Source organism: Crinia signifera, chromosome 3, assembly GCF_055691185.1.
Source record: "Crinia signifera chromosome 3, ASM5569118v1, whole genome shotgun sequence".
Lineage (NCBI taxonomy): Eukaryota > Metazoa > Chordata > Amphibia > Anura > Myobatrachidae > Crinia > Crinia signifera.
The window spans coordinates 291,789,504-291,807,976 of NC_139219.1; the positions used below are offsets into that span (position 1 = coordinate 291,789,504).

Genomic DNA, 18,473 nt, shown 5'->3' on the forward strand with positions numbered 1-18,473 from the left:
AAAAAAAACATAGAATTTGTCTGTTATCCCGCGCAGACTCCGCCCCACATTTTGCATTCAGCCCCCGTCCTCCAAAATAACAGATGTCATGGCATTTGCCAATTAGCCTGCTACACACAGATTTCAGGACATTAGAAAAAGTTCAGATGTAGGGACTAATATTCTCCAGCGTCCTTCTGCAATAGAGTGCGTTACACTACAAGTGGCACCACGTCATTAGAAAACTAATATTTATTGATAAAATTTACATTTCAATACATGTTTTATAAGGTGGCAGTGAATAAGAGCATTGGAAAGAAAAAAAAACCTTGCAACATCTAATCAGGACTGCAATCCACAGCCTTTCCCCACGTGTGATAACTATACTCTGTATTTATCACCAGGATATTCACCACTTGGTTGTACCCATGGAGTGGGCTGGTACCGGTAGGACAGTATTTACCAGTGGGGGATGTGTAACACCTTATCAGGGGAGTCACTGAAAGTAAAAAAAAAAAAAAATGTGCATTTCTCAAGTGCAAATTATTAGGGAAAATAATACAGGGGAAATATATTTAAGTGCTCTACGTTCCCTCCCTTCCCCAGGAGCATCTAGCGGACACAGAAGTGTGAGGATGGCACAGACTGACCATGGTAGGTTCTCTCACACACACACAGCCCATTTGTGCTCCCACAACCACTGTAGTTTGACATGTATGCAATCACAGACAAATAACGGCCTCGAAATATAAATAATGGGGGAAAGGTTTTTGGTCAACTCAGAAAACCACAGCACAAAACATAACGAAATACAATTTGGTTTTAATAAGACATCACAGAACCTCATATTTAATAATTAAACAAACATAGGTGCCAAGATAATAACATTATTTTCCACCGTTTATGATCAATATCAAAAATAGTTTAAACTCTTCTTGCAAAAAAAAGGATGTGGGGCAGGGTGGGGTGATTACAGAACAGATCTATAACAACTTCCTATGGCTTTTGCCTTGACCTTTCTCTACACACGTACATATTGGAAATGATATATAACAATCTCACAGAGGACGCCGGGGTACATAGCACAGAACAGGACTGAAATGGTGCGACAGACTGAGGCACTACTCCTTATGCCAAGTGTGGATCCTACCCTAGGATGGGTAAACAGCCATGATGGAAAGACTGTGCTTGGTTGGGTTATAACCAAGTCCAATCTCTCCTGCTGGGCTGAAAATGCACTACGTGGTGCTTTAAATAAGCTTATAGATGTTTATTCTAGAACCTGCACTTTTCAAAACCCATGCAGTTCCTTTTTCCTGCCCAGGGTGTCTCACACACTGCTGTGGTGTATCTAGCACACTCTGGTCTGTATCTCAGTGCTGAGATACACCACAGCAGAGAGCGACACCCTAGGCAGTAAGAGGAGCTGGACGGGTGTTGAAAGGTGCTGGTGCTAGAATGAACATTATACAGCATCAGAATGGCCAACAAATGAAGATCTCTGAAATGTAGCAACATAATATACATTACATATGACACGAACACTTCTCATATCTTTTAGAGTCATTTCCTGCTGGGAAATAAAAAGAAAGGGATGCTCAATCCATACCATGAAGGCATATTCTAATGCCAACTGTATACAGCTCCGTGGCGGAGCTTGAATGTCGTTTCTGCCACATACCAGACATCCAACCTATAAAAGCACATTCATGTAAATCCTGCTCATACAGATTAAAGTGCATTGCTGAGACCAGAACAAACTTCACATGGGCAGGGGGCCTATCAAGCAGAATAATAGGGGCTCAATCCAGACTCCTGCGGTGTGAGACCTAGATATCAATATTCTGATATTTTAGTATTATTGGGGAGGCCAATACCGGGCCTTTTTTTTCCCCCAATCCTGGAATTTGGGAATAAAACACTCATTCCTGGAATCACCTGTGCAGCGCGACATCTAACATCTCAATACAAAGCCGCACAGCTGCTGGAGATCAGTGCTGCCTGGCAGTGAAGGACCAAATGTGCATGCGCTCTCTGATCCCGAAATGCCAGAATTGGAGGGCTGCTATTGAAATCTAAGGAAAAACTGCCCTAAATGCCTATTCAGAATGCCAGTTGGAGAATGTTTTGTCACCCAAGATGTTGTTACTCAAACTGGGTCCTCAAGTTCTCCCAACAGTGCATGTTTTCCAGATGTACTCAGTATAACAAATTCGCTTCAACTGCAGCTAATTTAAAATGGGTCTGCCAGCAATGAAATAGACATGCACTGGAAAAAATGCACTGTTAGGAAGGGATTCATACAGAGTTATATTTACTAATCCTCTAAAAATGTTGTTGTTCATAGCAACCAGATCTAGCTAGATCCTAGAAAATGACAAACTGGTTACTATGGGCAATACCACTATTTTTAGAAACGTTAATAAAATCTACCCCTAGTTATTTGAAGTAGTTGGAAGAATTCACAGCTAGCACAATGGTACAGCAGCCAGTCTGTTAGTGGCGCTAAACCGATTTCATTGTTAGTGCTGTAGTAGGAGTGAGTGCGTAATCCTGTGTTAACATATTTCCATAGCCATCGCTGTAACAAATATGTATTTAACATGTAACTAAAGTCAGTGGTGATGCATTTTTGGCCGCAAGATCCATTTCTTTACTGGATTACTCACTGCACGGTGTCTGGCTGTACATTATGGACTGGGGTATAGTATCCCAACCAAAGAGTGCACACAGCAATTTGGTCTGTACAGTACAGACACTGAAGACAAAGACTAGTCACAAATGCTGTGTGCTGCCACCTACAGTCCAGGAAGTGAAGACTTGCACAGCATTCTGCTCCAAGCTTTTGGTAACCCTGTGAGATATTTGGCGCAAAGACCTAAGGCGCAGTGCAGTGCATTGTATAGCAGTAACTGGGCCAAAGAAATATTGTATGGGAGTTTATAATAGGTGGAAGCAACACCATAAGGTTTGGAGGGGATGAAATATATTATGTAGAAATGTGCACAATGTATTTAGGCTCCTCTTCCATTTTATATAGAACTAATGAGAACTGTTGCCGACTGGTGACCAAGTTTTACAGATACCTAAAGAACAAGTACCATCAGCCATCTACCTACTCACCAAAAACAGGATGTAAAAAAAAAAAAATGATGTGAGAGGAAAGAACAGTTAATAACTACACACAGGAAACTAGTGATAGTGTACAAATGTTATATAAAAGGAGTCAAAAATGATGTGATCCTTTCTTTTTAATGAATCTTGTAGATTAAGAACAGGTCTTAAACGGTTCACAACATCGTCCAATGCTATGAGACAATTAATGGACTATTTTACTGTGTGCTATTGATCAGTGTAATACTTTAGGTGATTGTAGAGGCAGGCGAGCAGGGATTGTAGCCATAGATATAGCTACTCTTCAAATACTGATGCAACCCAGAGTCAGGGCAGCGATAGTACGATCAGTGATCAATTGGACACATCTGAACACATTTGTTTATCAATCAGATAAGAATGTACCATAGATGACGTTACAGCCTCTCATTGGATACATGGCTAGCGTTCATTCTAGCACCCACCATCTATGAAAACCCATGCAGTTCCTGTTCCCTGCCTGGAGTGTCGCTGTCTTCTGTAGTGCTTCTTGCACAGTGTGGTCTGTATATCAGCACTGATATGCAAACCAGAGCTGTGCTAGAAGCACCACAGCAGACAGCGGGTGCTAGAATGAGCACTACATGGCCCTAATGCTTCCTTTTCTTTTCCTCCCGGTGGTACATTTCATGTGCAGCACATTTCAAAGCCACTGCATCTACTGTGGTTTTGGATGCTGGATTTCAAAGGGTAATAATACCAGACTTGATTTAGGTTTAATATCATTGCCGCTTTAAATGCAATAGGTAAAACCACCAAGTACACGGCAGCTTTGAAAAACTGCTCCGTGGCAAATATATCATGAAATAAAATGACCTAACAACATACTTGTGATAACATAGGAGCATTATGTAATCTGGTATGCTGCTGACAACCAACCAAATTAATGCACCCAACACATCAACTCCACATAGCTCAGTTGTTTTGGTAGGCTTTAAAGCAGGGGTGGGCAATAAGCTGCCCTCCAGCTGCTGTTAAACTACATTTCCCAGCATGCCCTGCAACACTTTTAGCATGGCCTACTAGCAAGACTGTGGCAGGGCGTGCTGGGATGTGTAGTTGCAGCTGGAGGACGGCTTCTAACCCCTGATGAAGGGTTTTCCAGGGATTAGCTGACCAACTATAAGATTTACGAATACGGGGTGAAGACAAACATTTAGATCATTGTCATACCCAACCCACACTTCTGGGAACTATACAGTGCTGGGAGACCTCATTCCCTTTAACAATGGGCATGCTTATCAATTTCCATTTATGTGAAGTAGAAACTGAAACCGCCACTATATTTTCACTGTAGACTAGCGCTACGTCAGCTGCTGCCTTATATAAAATAGGAAAAGTTTGGGTTTTTTTTCTTTTTAAAGTCTACGGGTCACAAATCACGGCGCTGTGTGTTTCCCACCAGGACGAGACATAGAATAAATACTAATATAAACTCGGACATGAAAGTTGGTAACTTCTTTGGAATGCAGCAGGCAAAAATCAGACAAAGATGTGAATTTCGAGGCGAGTGTTGGCTAATCCTAAATGTGCATCGTAACAATTTTCAGTAATAAACTAATGTGGAATTTGTACTTGCTTTCTACAGGATGTAATTGGTAAGGAGTTTAGAAAGCCACCCTCACAGACATATAGGACAATGGTTAAAAACATACACCAAGATACAAGTGGTTGTTGTGTGGTCACTCTTTCTTGCCAAAGATCGTTGTGTATAAATCAGGTGCATCAATAAGTCTTCTCTCCAAAACTCATACAGAGAGGCCTAGGTTACAATGTCTCATACAACCAAACTTGTCCCCATCATAACATCCCGACACCTCCCAAACCCTGCCCAACCCCCCACAAACATGAACACATAACTTAACAATGAACACACTTGATACAAGTGATCTATATGCAAAAGCTCCGGCAAGTTAACCAAACAAAACCATAGCTGCCATAAAACTGCAACCAATCATTTCCGCGCCTTCCAACAGCCAGAAAATCACTGGCCCAAATTAACAGTCAAATCTCAAGTCTATAGCTTCATCTAGGCTTTTGTCGTCGTGAGGACTGGCAGCTAAAAACGTTGCCACGGGAGACCCCGCAACATTAATGACACCGGCGCTTGTGCTGGCACTGCGCACGGCAATGCTTGTCAAATTAATGCCCAAAGTAAGCCGTGTTTGCTCTAGAGCCTTCTCTGGCACTGCAAACGCCTCTAACTTCTTCTCTCCGTTTGCCATGTAAGAGTTTTGGCAGCCACGGCAAATACAGTCTAGACAAGCTTTCCGATTGGAGTAACAAGGACAGCGCTGTCCTCGACACGTAAGAACACTTGGATTTTGCGTAGCACGTCCACACTTGCAACCTTTCTTTTCAGGTGGCTTCTTATATACAGTTTTTGTTGGGCTTCCAGGTACCACATTATTGCTGGGTATCTTCTCCTTTACCTTGTCCTTTGTTTTTAGCAATGGTGGTTTGGATTTTGGATGCGTCTTCTTATGCATATGCTCTGGATTCTTCTTCAAGGCTTTGTTTGATAGAAGAATGGTCTTGCTGATATTGGAGGAGCTGCCCCCGTTGGGAACAGCCACTATAGGCTGCAAAAAGTTTCTATTCTCCCGTGTCAGTAGAAAAGAAGTCTGGGACCCTAGTGCCGGCCCAAGGATGATGCTGGAGATGGGGAGTGGTAGAACTTTCTCACTGTCGCTTTCGGAGCGTGAACGCTTGCGGTTTGTCTTCACCATTTTTAGGGTTGTGGCTGTACAGGACATCCCAAGTGGTGGAACATGGTTGTCAGACAATAGAACAGTGTGTGTAACGGGCTGTGGGCAAAGATCCAAAAAAGTTCCATTCGACACGGCGGTGTCCAGACTATGCTGTAGGTCACAATCTGTAACTTCTGAACCAGAAACCGTATCTAAACTCTGGAGGACTTCCTCTACACTAAGCATCAATGGGTCGCTGCTTTTGAGGTCATCAGCGTAGCCGCATATATCAAGTCCAGCAGCGCACAACTCACTAGTGGAAACTGGGTCACAGACCGTTTCCAAACTCTCGGATAAGTCTTCGGTTTTAATATCAACAGCTGTGCAACAAAGGTCAATGGTTCGGGGACTCTGAGGGGAAGGGATATTTACAGTGAGTTCACTTTCCGATAGGCCGTTGCAGTTGGGCAAACCATTAGCAACCGTGCACTCAGATTCTAGATCGGGTGTATCTTGGGAGATGTGGCAGAGGTTTGCCTCAGACTCTGTAACCAGTTCTGAATTGCAGGGTAACGGGGAATGAGAAGGACACAGTGGTGAGGGGGGCTCAGACGTGTTTCCATGTTCTTCCTCAGGTGTAGATTCCTCCATAGTTTCCTCAGGAAGAAATGCCAAAATGTCAGCAGAGCACTCCACAGTATTCAGTAAGTCCTGTGCCAGGGGGGTGTGTGTGATGTACTCGCATAGTTTTTTGTAGCAGCTCACCAGGATGTCCAACTGCTTGTTCTCCTCAAACTGGGTACAGTCTTTACACCAGCTGCAGGAAGGCTTCAGCATCATCTTCTTGCCTATGCACAGCTTGCAAACATAATGCTGACATGTCGAGTTGATTGGAGCAAGAGGGTCTTCAAGCAAATTCCCTGAATGCAAATAAAAGAGTAAGAAAAAAAACTGTTATAATACTGTGCTAAGGACTGCATTTAGGTGGAACACTTCAGTATTGTAAAGGCTGGATTCAATTATACGTAATTGCAGCAGGCCGAATCTATGCATACCTACACAGGCTGTGAGCAGATCAGCCGGCAAATGAGTCAGCAGCGCAAAGGTAATAAGTCACAATTACAGCTCTAAAGTTTACTCTATAAGAGATAGAGTCCATAAATGACCAGCAATTGGGGGGGGGGGATTCAATTTCAGAGCAATGTGCCATTATAGATGCCGGCACAAGCACATCCGCAGTATATTGTGAGGATTTGGCATCACCCCATTATCTGCCCATTCACACACCTCAAATGTGTCAGCACCAGAGGTTTTTTTTTTTTTTTACAATTCTCAGAAGTGCAAGGCCAATACTGAAGATAATTTTAGGCATTGTTCCTGTGAACATGTTGCTCCTCTTTGCACATGAAATGTAAATAGGTTTTACTTTTCAAAACAAGTTCAGCTTTGAAATCACATGTTTTGCCAACAAACTAGACCGCACCAGAACTCTGACCCTGTATAGGATTACATCTAGTAACATTATGCAACCACTCTCTGCACCAGCAATATGGATATCACTGTGCTGCACAGAACCAGCACAGATTTCCCCAGTAAAAGGGGTAAATTACGCTTGGCAATGAGATTGGTTATCATTGGGCAAATGAAGCAGTCATCTCTTAAGAAAGGAAGTTTGTACCTTACACCACTTTCAGACAGAACAGCCCCCTAATCCTGGCTTTTACTGGACATTTGAGTGCTGGGTTGTTATTTTGCCAGTCCCAGGCTGTGCGTGCCACCATCCAGACAGAAAAGCAAAATTACCGGGTCAAACATTTCTACCTGTTATTTGCAGATCAACTTGGGTATTTCTTCTGCGTGAAAGTCCAGGTCGAATTGGTAAATACCAGGGTTAAAGACCTGGGAATTTTGACACGGGTTGAATATTTCACACATTTAGGACCAGTGCTGATCAGAAAATTACAGATTAGAAATGTTTGACCTGGTAATTTGCTTTGCTGTATTACAGGGGTATATCCAATGGCTGCTGGGTTTACACCAAGGCCAATTGTCAGCTCGGACTTATTCAATTACGTTATGCAGTGATTTTACCTTGCAATCTCTCCAATACCTGCAGCCTTCAGACTAAATTCAAAATAGATCCTAGTGTTAAAGCTAGAACTATCCCTTGGCTTAATGAAAATGCCCTATAAAGGGATGATTCAATTGTTTTGTTGGGCGCGCAAAGGAGAAATTAAATTGTTGCTCCAGTAGGGCACCCATTACTCGCAAGTCAAGCACAACTTGAATAAAGTTCTGCTCGCAATGCCAAAAGTGACATTTTGGTGTTTATTCGGTACTTGTTTCCTAGCACGGCGCCCACTACAGCATTTGCGTAGTGGGCTATTCAGGGTAGTGAAATCGCATCGCATGCCATTATTGTATGGCATGCGATCAGATATCGATTCCAATTTGACATATAATAATGGCATTTAATGTGCTATACAATTAAATGACATAATGTCATTTATTTAGGACCCCCCCACTGTCCACGTCATCCAGACGTGGCAAGTGCAGCGAGCCCCGTGAGGAACCGAGGAACGCATCCGGCTGACCTTTTCATACCCCCACTATCCACGTCGGCGTGGAGTTGATTTTATATAGTGTGGCGAGCGCACACGTAATACATGTAACATAATAAGCGGCCACGCTTCGGGCTCGGTTTCACGCTACGCTCGCCACACTATATATAATCAACTCCACGCCGAGGTGGATAGAGAGGGTATGAAAAGGTCGGCCAGACGTGTTTCGCCGCCCCTCATGGGGCTCACTTGCCGCGCTTCGGGATGATGTGACATTTATTGGTATAGTACATTAAATGCCATTATAACCGGTAAAATTGCATCTCATCACATGCCATACAATAATGGCATGCAATGCGATTTCAATACGTTTGCGTACGTAGTAAAAACGGGCGCCGTGCTAGGAAACAAGTAACGTTTTTTCTAGCACCCGCCATCTTTGAAAACCCATGCAGTTCCTCTTCCCTGCCTGGGGTGTCGCTGTCTGCTGTGGTGTTTCTAGCACAGGTCTGGTTTGTATATCAGTGCTGATATACAGACCACACTGTGCTAGAAGCACTACAGCAGACAGCGACACCCCAGGCAGGGAAGAGGAACTGTATGGGATCTCAAAGATGGCGGGTGCTAGAGTGAACACTAGGTGCCTACATGGAAAACTTTGCAGCAAGCAGAAATGTCGGCACCTGCTGCACTTATGCCTAATTAGCAGAACAGTGAAACTGCTGCCAGCAGGAGCACTCTAGTGACACGTGCCTAAACAATTGAATGGCCCCTATAGTGTTGATTAAACTCAGCAATCGTGTGTATCCAACAATCTAAAACCCAAAATTCAAGGAACATTTTCAGAAACAAACACTACTAGGAGATACAACTGACACATATTAGCCTGAACACATTTTAAAGATGTGTGTGTATAGATTATTAAACCGTATTTTATTCCCATTATAAGGAGAGAGTTGCAAGAGCAGTGAATTAGGCAACAACCCAATAACGTGAAACATTCCTGTTACGTCACTTTCTCCTTTCCCGCAGCACTCAGGAGCTGATATGCTGGCTCAGAGCAAACATGCATGGCTGCGCAGACATTGTTGTGTCTGTGAATTAACTAGTGTATCAAGTCAGCAATGTTTACCCAGCTCTCACCAATCATCTACCATCGGACACAGCCACACCCACCAGGCTGTACCGTTACAGGAAATTACAGCAATATCTAGATCTACCCTGAGCCCTGTTATACTGTAGAGAGGGAGGATAAGCAAATGCATGTCAGAAAGTCTGTGTACAGGACCGGCATGCTTTAATGCAGAAGGGAAAGTCATACTAACTATATAGGATTAGTCATACAGCAGCTATAATTCCAGAAACACATAAGCAGAATAGAGGAACAGTTCCCTCTTTTTGTGTCCAAAGCAACTAGAATATGTGCCGTGCCCTTGTAAGTAATAAACGTTAGGTTGTTTGCACTATGAAGAAGCCAGGTGAGCGCACTCTATATTAATACACAGAGTATGTTTACATGGCCTAAGATTACGCACCCAAACATTGTACATAGAGTTATGTGCATGTCACACTCGCTCACACACTACAATAGTAATATAGATATGCAACTATCTCTACGGAGGAGATTCAAATGCATAGCCAGACCTACAATACCACGCAGAAAGCATCCAAGGTCCGGGTATGCTGGTATCCTCCCACTAGCCAATATACTAACTGGTCCCCTACAAAAATTATCCCTAGTGTTTAATGGGACCAACACAGGGCAATTTCAGGGCATTTTCTAAGTGATCTAACTAGATCGCTTAGAAAATTCCTTTACATCACACCATGTGTAGGGGCAATAGCAATGCGTGTCCTCACACGTCACGATTATCCCAGCGATTAATATCCAGCATGCTGGACAAATCTAGTAATATCGCCAGGCACAGGAGAACACTGGCCCTGACAGATCACTCAGGCATACAGCGCTAACACACGGCTGTCTGCTGGGCGATCTTGCTGACTGTTCTGAGTGCTCTAGCATTGCTCAAAATGCTTCACAGATCTCCATGTGTGCAAGCACCTTAAGTGAGTGTGTTCGCGCATGGGCAGACTACAAAAGCCAAGTGGTTCTTCTCTGCAGTCCAATGTCCTATGTGCAAAACAAGACCCTTAACACTGTTGTAGCTGTAAAATGTTCAGTCCAGCCTATACATAATTATATATATATATTTTATAATAAATTACAAACAAAAGCTCCCTTTTTCATTACTGTCTACTGAAAGTTGCGGATGGTAATACACAAACCATGTAATGTAATGTTATCTGTCTCACAGCACTGAAGAAACTGCTAGGCTGGCTTGTAGCGGTCAGCGATACCACTTTCCCTATACTTCACACACACATTGCACGGACAACACAGAGGAGTGGCTGACAATGGCCAGTCATAGGGTGGAGAGTGGCTGTAGTAAGAAGGTGCTCAGTGCTTAGGTCAGGGATGGGGAACCTTCGGCCCTCCAGCTGTTGTTGAACCACACACTACAGATTTAGCATGAACAAAGAGCAAAACTGTAGCAGTGCATGCTGGGATGTATAGTTCAGCAACAGCTGGAGGGCCAAAGGTTCCCCATCCCTGGCTTGGGCAATCTGCAGAGGAAAGGGTTGCAAGAGAGAACAGTTGCACAGGGGTGTCCATCAGCGCAAGGAAGCTCATGTGCAGCTATACAAAGAATGGAGATTACCCAATATAAGTACAGTGAATGAGAAATCATTGTCAACAAGGGAAGTTACCAACTATCACAAGAAATATTCTTACAGCGAAGAGGTGGTAGAGGGGCACACTTACTAAAGGGTCTAAAAATGAAAAAAGGTGATGTTGCCCATAGCAACCAGAGTGCGGGCATCATTTCTCTATTTAATCCTAGAAAATGATAGAATCTGATTGGTTGCAAGAGGCAACATCATCTCTTAATTTTTAGAAGCTTAAGTAAATTTTCCCCCAAGACAGTAGAGCAATTTAAAAATGCTTAGGATAGGCTTATAAACATTACAAAGGCCCGTATTCAATGTGGCCAGCAAGGGGGTTAAACAGTGGGGATCGCAGAAAAAAAAAAATAAGATACTCGCTGTTTAACCCGCGCGCCGGCCGCTGACTCTATTCAATCTTCTGAGGGAATACTCGCTGTCAGCGGACAGCAAGGATTCTCCCAAATAGCGAGGCTCGCGGCTAATACAGGGCCACGAGTTTCACTGTTTCTGCAGCTGCATACGCGGATTCCCCCTCACTCCAAAAATGGAGCGAGGGGGAATCTGTTGAATACTGACCGGGTGAGCGGTGACTAGCTGAGCGGTCATATTGCCAGTGATTGGAGTGTGCACTGGCGATAAATTGCCGGGTGCGTGCTCCCGATTTTAGCCCCCTGATGGTCCCTGGACAGAGGAGCACGCCTCCTGGCAGTGTGTGAAGACAGTACACTGAGCAGTATGATTGCTGAGAAATATATTGCCAGCGATCATATTGCTCCGTGTGTACACAGCTTGAGGAACAGTATTTACTTCTGTTTCTCCACATATTTTATGACTGGAAGCCGCAAGAACCGGTTTCGTCTATTACATTGACCATGAATTATTTGAACAGGTCCTGGAACACCATCCCTTGGCACCCCTACAAGTGTCCCGAGACACCCCAGGGAGCCACAGCACACAGTTTGGGAACCACTTCTATAATACAGAATATTCTGTGGAATATTTCCATCTAAAAAGTAAACTTCTGTCATAATACATGAATTGAATAAACCCTTTCACAGACCAGGAATCTTTATAAAGAGAGAAAACCCAGACTATGCCAAATACTGTAAAGACCCATATACCGTGCTAAGCGATCGCTCAGCACACATCGCTGCACAGACGTGATACATCGCTCAGCACACATCGCTGCACAGACATGATACATCGCTCAGCACACATCGCTGCACAGACATGATACATCGCTCAGCACACATCGTGGGTGTATGTTGGGCAGGGTTTTGGTTATAGGCAAAACACTGATCCAAGCAGGATAGACAATGCAAGCGCTGTCTATCTCTGCCGGCTATGGCGATAAGAGGGACCATTGGATGTACCCACAGAGCAATCTGTGCTTAGTTTCTAAGCAATCTACCTGAATGCATTCAGGAAAAGCTGACAGCTTTCACACATACATTAGCAACAACAGACAGCTTTGTTTTGTTTTTACACTGAAAGTTAGAATAAAGTTAGTACACACCCTTTCCTGCTATAAACCTCTGTACATTTCAAATCTGTCCCACATGCAGTGCAATATGGCTTTGTGAGCTTGCATATTGCTCCCGTTTCCCTACTGACTGCTAGCTAGAAGAAAGCACTGCCGCCCTACACTACAGAGAAAGCATGTGGCGGCAGTGTGAAGCGTGGTTCATGTGATCACTCCCTCAGGACATGTCTCAGAGTGTCAACAAATAGCAGTGAGCCATGCACAGCACAAGCTTATTGCACTGCTGCATTTGTTGTGCAGTCATTACTGATGCTGCATTTAGCATCTGGTGTGCCGGACTGTCATTACCGCCGATAGCACCAGCTGCTCCAGGTACAGTGTATAGGGCTGCTTGCAAAGCATAACCAGAGCAACAAGGAAGGAGTTGCTGAATGATTAGATGCAGGATGAATAAGTGATATCACATGAGCTTTCTGTATAAAATATGATGCAAACAAAAACTACAGAGATACACCACCAGTATGTAGGAAACCAATCCATGTGTTTTGGCAATGTTACCATTGAATAATTGCCAACAGTAGTAGACAGCATAATCATGGCTATATGTGCAGTGGGGTATATCCACAGTATACTCAAGTGGTCAGTAACAGCAGCCTCATATTCTCCAGTGTACCCCAGTGCTGTCAGTAACAGTAGCCTCGTGTTCCCCACAGCGTACCCCAGTGCTGTCAGTAAAAGCAGCCTCATGTTCCCCACAGCGTACCCCAGTGCTGTCAATAACAGCCTCATGTTCCCCACATTGTACCCCAGTTTTGTCAGTAACAGCAGCCTCATGTTCCCCACAGTGTACTCCAGTGCTGTCAGTAACAGCAGCTTCATGTTCCCCACAGTGTACCCCAGTGCTGTCAGTAAAAGCAGCCTCATGTTCCCCACAGTGTACCCCAGTGCTGTCAGTAACAGCAGCCTCATGTTCCCCACATTGTACCCCAATGCTGTCAGTAACAGCAGCCTCATGTTCCCCACAGTGTACCCCAGTGCTGTCAGTAACAGAAGCCTCGTGTTCCCCACAGTGTACCCCAGTGCTGTCAGTAACAGCAGCCTCGTGTTCCCCACAGTGTACCCCAAGTGCTGTCAGTAACAGAAGCCTCGTGTTCCCCAGTGCTGTCAGTAACAGAAGCCTCGTGTTCCCCACAGTGTACCCCAGTGCTGTCAGTAACAGCAGCCTCGTGTTCCCCACAGCGTACCCCAGTGCTGTCAGTAACAGCAGCTTCATGTTCTCCACAGTGTACCCCAGTGCTGTCAGTAACAGCAGCCTCATGTTCCCCACAGTGTACCCCAGTGCTGTCAGTAACAGCAGCTTCATGTTCTCCACAGTGTACCCCAGTGCTGTCAGTAACAGCAGCTTCGTGTTCTCCAGTGTACCCCAGTGCTGTCAGTAACAGCAGCTTCATGTTCGCCAGTGTACCCCAGTGCTGTCAGTAACAGAAGCCTCGTGTTCCCCACAGTGTACCCCAGTGTTGTCAGTAACAGCAGCCTCGTGTTCCCCACAGTGTACCCCAGTGCTGTCAGTAACAGCAGCCTCGTGTTCCCCACAGTGTACCCCAGTGCTGTCAGTAACAGCAGCCTCGTGTTCCCCACATTGTACCCCAGTGCTGTCAGTAACAGCAGCCTCGTGTTCCCCACAGTGTACCCCAGTGCTGTCAGTAACAGCAGCCTCGTGTTCCCCAGTGTACCCCAGTGCTGTCAGTAACAGCAGCCTCGTGTTCCCCACAGTGTACCCCAGTGCTGTCAGTAACAGCAGCCTCGTGTTCCCCACAGTGTACCCCAGTGCTGTCAGTAACAGCAGCCTCGTGTTCCCCACAGTGTACCCCAGTGCTGTCAGTAACAGCAGCCTCGTGCTCCCCACAGTGTACCCCAGTGCTGTCAGTAACAGCAGCCTCGTGTTCCCCAGTGCTGTCAGTAACAGCAGCCTCGAGTTCCCCACAGTGTACAACAGTGCTGTCAGTAACAGCAGCCTTGTGTTCCCCAGTGTACCCCAGTGCTGTCAGTAACAGCAGCCTCATGTTCCCCACAGTGTACCCCAGTGCTGTCAGTAAAAGCAGCCTCATGTTCCCCACAGTGTACCCCAGTGCTGTCAGTAAAAGCAGCCTCATGTTCCCCACAGCGTACCCCAGTGCTGTCAGTAACAGCAGCCTCGTGTTCCCCACAGCGTACCCCAGTGCTATCAGTAACAGCAGCCTCGTGTTCCCCACAGCGTACCCCAGTGCTGTCAGTAACAGCAGCCTCGTGTTCCCCACAGCGTACCCCAGTGCTGTCAGTAACAGCAGCCTCGTGTTCCCCAGTGCTGTCAGTAATAGCAGCCTTGTGTTCTCCATAGTGTACCCCAGTGCTGTCAGTAACAGCAGCCTCGTGTTCTCCATAGTGTACCCCAGTGCTGTCAGTAACAGCAGCCTCGTGTTCCCCACAGCGTACCCCAGTGCTGTCAGTAACAGCAGCCTCGTGTTCCCCACAGCGTACCCCAGTGCTGTCAGTAACAGCAGCCTCGTGTTCCCCACAGCGTACCCCAGTGCTGTCAGTAACAGCAGCCTCATGTTCCCCACAGTGTACCCCAGTACTGTCAGTAAGAGCAGCCTCGTGTTCTCCATAGTGTACCCCAGTACTGTCAGTAAGAGCAGCCTCGTGTTCTCCATAGTGTACCCCAGTACTGTCAGTAAGAGCAGCCTCGTGTTCTCCATAGTGTACCCCAGTGCTGTCAGTAACAGCAGCCTCGTGTTCTCCATAGTGTACCCCAGTGCTGTCAGTAACAGCAGCCTCGTGTTCCCCACAGTGTACCCCAGTACTGTCAGTAAGAGCAGCCTCGTGTTCTCCATTGTGTACCCCAGTGCTGGCATTGCCTCTCCCTCTGGGTTAGCAGGGGTCCCCACTCTATCCTTATGCCCAGACCTTGCTGCTCCCACCAGGTACTGACGCTGCATGGGGAGTGCACTTTGCACAGCTACTACAGGAAACGTCTGACCCGCAAACACTACCAGCCGCAACCTGCAGCGCACACGGGGAAATCCTGAACGGCTGCATGTATGCATGACCTGAACAAAGGTGGGGGAGAAGAGAAGCCCCGCGCAAGCTTCATGTCATTCCCATCGGGTTCTCACCGCAGACACAGCAGGTCAGGGCCTGCCGGAAGAAGGGCAGCATCCTGCAGATGTCGGCGTAGGCCTGCGGGTCCCCGGAGTGGTAGTTCAGCACCAGGCGGGACGCGGAGATGTACAGAGTGGTGGCATTGGCCGGGTTCATTGCAGACTGCAGACCCTGCGGGCGGCGTGCACGGAACGGCAGAGCAGACCGGGCGGGAATCCTGCAGGCCGCCCTCCCCCCCCTCTCTCACAGCGAGCAGTCCGGGGTACCTGGGAGGGGGGCTCGGCGGCTCACATGTCCCCCCGGCCCTTACCCCCGGGTCATGGCGTGCGGCGGGGGCTCCTCCAATGCCCGGCTGCTCATGCACAGACCCGGGACAGCCTAGAGCCGGGCCTGCGGGGTCCTCATCCTCCGGGACCGGGGTGCTCACATTCCCTCTCCGGCGGTCACGGCCATGGCTATACGGGGACTCGGAGCGCCCTTCCGGGCAGGACGTGTAATCTAGGCCGCGGTCCAGTTAGGCCTCGGGGTGTTTTGCTCCGTGGCTCCGGCCTCCTCCTTCTTCTCCCCCTGCGCCGGGTGCTGAGCGGATGACAGGGGGCGGCCCCGGGCTGCAGCAGCAGGGAACAGGAGTCCGGCACAGCTCCGGTGTGACGCTTTTCCCTGGGCCTTTGCGGTTTACACGGGCCTAGTGCACGGGAAGTGCCCGCCTCCCGCGGTGCCTCCGGGGTTGGCGGGAGGGGCGCCGGTTGTTGAGTGGGGCGGAGGGGGGGGAGGGGTCGCTGGTTGGTTGCAGGAGTCGCGCACGCGCCCAGCCTCCTTCTCTCGCGTTCTCTCCGGTCCGGGTGGTGGTGCTGTGGATCTCGCGCTAGTCGAGCGCCCAGTGGCGGGAAGCGGGATCAGGCGGCCGGCGCGTGCCCGAATCTGCACACACCCCTCCCCCAGCGCGCGCCTCTGACGCGAGCGACAGCGAGAGAGGGAGGGGTCGAGCGCGCGCGTTGAGGGAGGTAGAGATAAGGGAAGGGGCGGAGTCATAGCGTATCACTCCTGTGCTGCTGCTGTTGCTGTTGCTGTTGCAAGTAGAGATGGGCAAAACGGGTCGCTAATGAGAGCTGGGATCTGGCGGATCGGTCAGCGAAAAGATCCGTATCTTTTAGGCAGGGCGGCGGTTCACTTTGAAAGAAGGGGTGATTTTATAATAATGAAGCATAAATTTGTTTTACAATCATTTAGTGCAATTTTTTTTTTTTTTTAAACAATGAGCTGAACAAATAAAAACATACATAACCGAGTAAAACATTGATCGATGGCTGGGTGCCGAATCGCCACCAATGCCAACCATCGATGGCATCTGCACCGATGGCCATCCCTAGCAGCAGCAGCCTTGTTATTCTTTCTTTTAATTGCAGTTACAGCACTGAACTCAGGGCCTGATTCAGATCCGTTCGGTACTGCGTGCATTCGCACGCAGTACCGATGTTGTGCGCAGGCGCAGGCGGGTATCTGCGCATGTGCAGGCGTATGGTGCGTGCACCCACGGCGACCTTTCGGGTCGTCGGGTGCACGCACCCGTGCCGGCGTGGGGGGGGCGGAGAGGGGTGGGGGACACCGGCCTGCCCCATTATCATATGGGAACGCCCAGCGTTCCATGGACGTTCCCATGAGAACGCTGGGCGTTCTCATGGTAATGAGGCAGTGACGCGGGTGTGGGGGGCGGGTAGCTGACATCACCGGATGTCAGCTGCCCGGCCATATCCACGCCAGCGTGCACGCATATATACGCAACTGAAAAGTCACTTATATATGCGTGCACGCAAAACATCATTCGATGGTCGTGACCATCGAAAGATGTGGGCGGTTACCCGAGCCATGCGAATGGATGTTTATGCAAAACATCCATTCGCAGCTGTTCGGGCGAAGCTGCACTTTGAGGGGGCGGCAGGTGGGCGGTCGTTCGCCGGGCGGGGTTTGGTGGACTCGCAAGGCTGCGAATTCGCAGCCTTGCGAATCAACCTGAATAAACCCCAGTCTCCAGAGTTAGTACATCTCAGCTGCCACAGGTGGCAGTGCTGAGCATAGGCAAATGCATTGTAATTAAAAACAAAACTGAAAGTAAAAGAACGACGGATCACCTTTTTGGGATCGGCAGCTCACTTGTTCTTTAATGGGATCCGTTCAAAAGATTTGCTTCGTTCGCGAACGACCCATCTCTAGTTGCAAGCAGAGGACGCATACAGTGCAGTCACACAGGGTAGGGTAGGCTGTGGAAAGCCATTGGAAGCCCACCAGGCATCAACTGATAGCAGGGCTGCCGCCATCAAACTTTCGTGACCTAACCATCACATTAAAAATATACAATTGAAAAAAAATTAATTTGATTTGCACATGTGCAAAAAACATAGTTTGCACATACGCAAAACATCTGCAGCATGGCCACCCATGGATTGGACTGATGCAGGACCATCAACTGTTTACCATTCGATGGCAAAAAACACCTGAATGCTCAAATATCAATAATCTTGATGTTTCAGTGTACCTGAGTCCCAACTGTCACAACTTCCTGCTATTTGGAGACTGTCCTGCTGTCCCTCCCGTGGGTGGCAGAGCAGCGGTGATTGATGAGATGCCATGCGCCTGCTCACAGGGTCTCTTAAGTGTAGGGAAGAGGGAGGGGGCCAGTTGCTAGGAGAGCGCTGGTCACGCACCCGAAAATGATAAAAATGAGGGTTGCTGCACTAGGCCCCT

General features: G+C 47.4%; 1 protein-coding gene across 1 annotated transcript; it reads right to left on the bottom strand.

Moving 5' to 3' along the window:
* Window positions 1-213: 213 nt before the first annotated feature.
* MSL2 (MSL complex subunit 2) lies at window positions 214-16,653 on the bottom strand. Its single transcript, XM_083178448.1, has 2 exons — window positions 15,746-16,653; window positions 214-6,742 (listed from the first exon to the last, which is right to left on the bottom strand). Exons 1-2 carry the CDS (start codon window positions 15,885-15,887, stop codon window positions 5,130-5,132), a joined length of 1,755 nt encoding a protein of 584 aa, XP_083034574.1. The 5' UTR covers window positions 15,888-16,653; the 3' UTR covers window positions 214-5,129.
* Window positions 16,654-18,473: the final 1,820 nt, after the last annotated feature.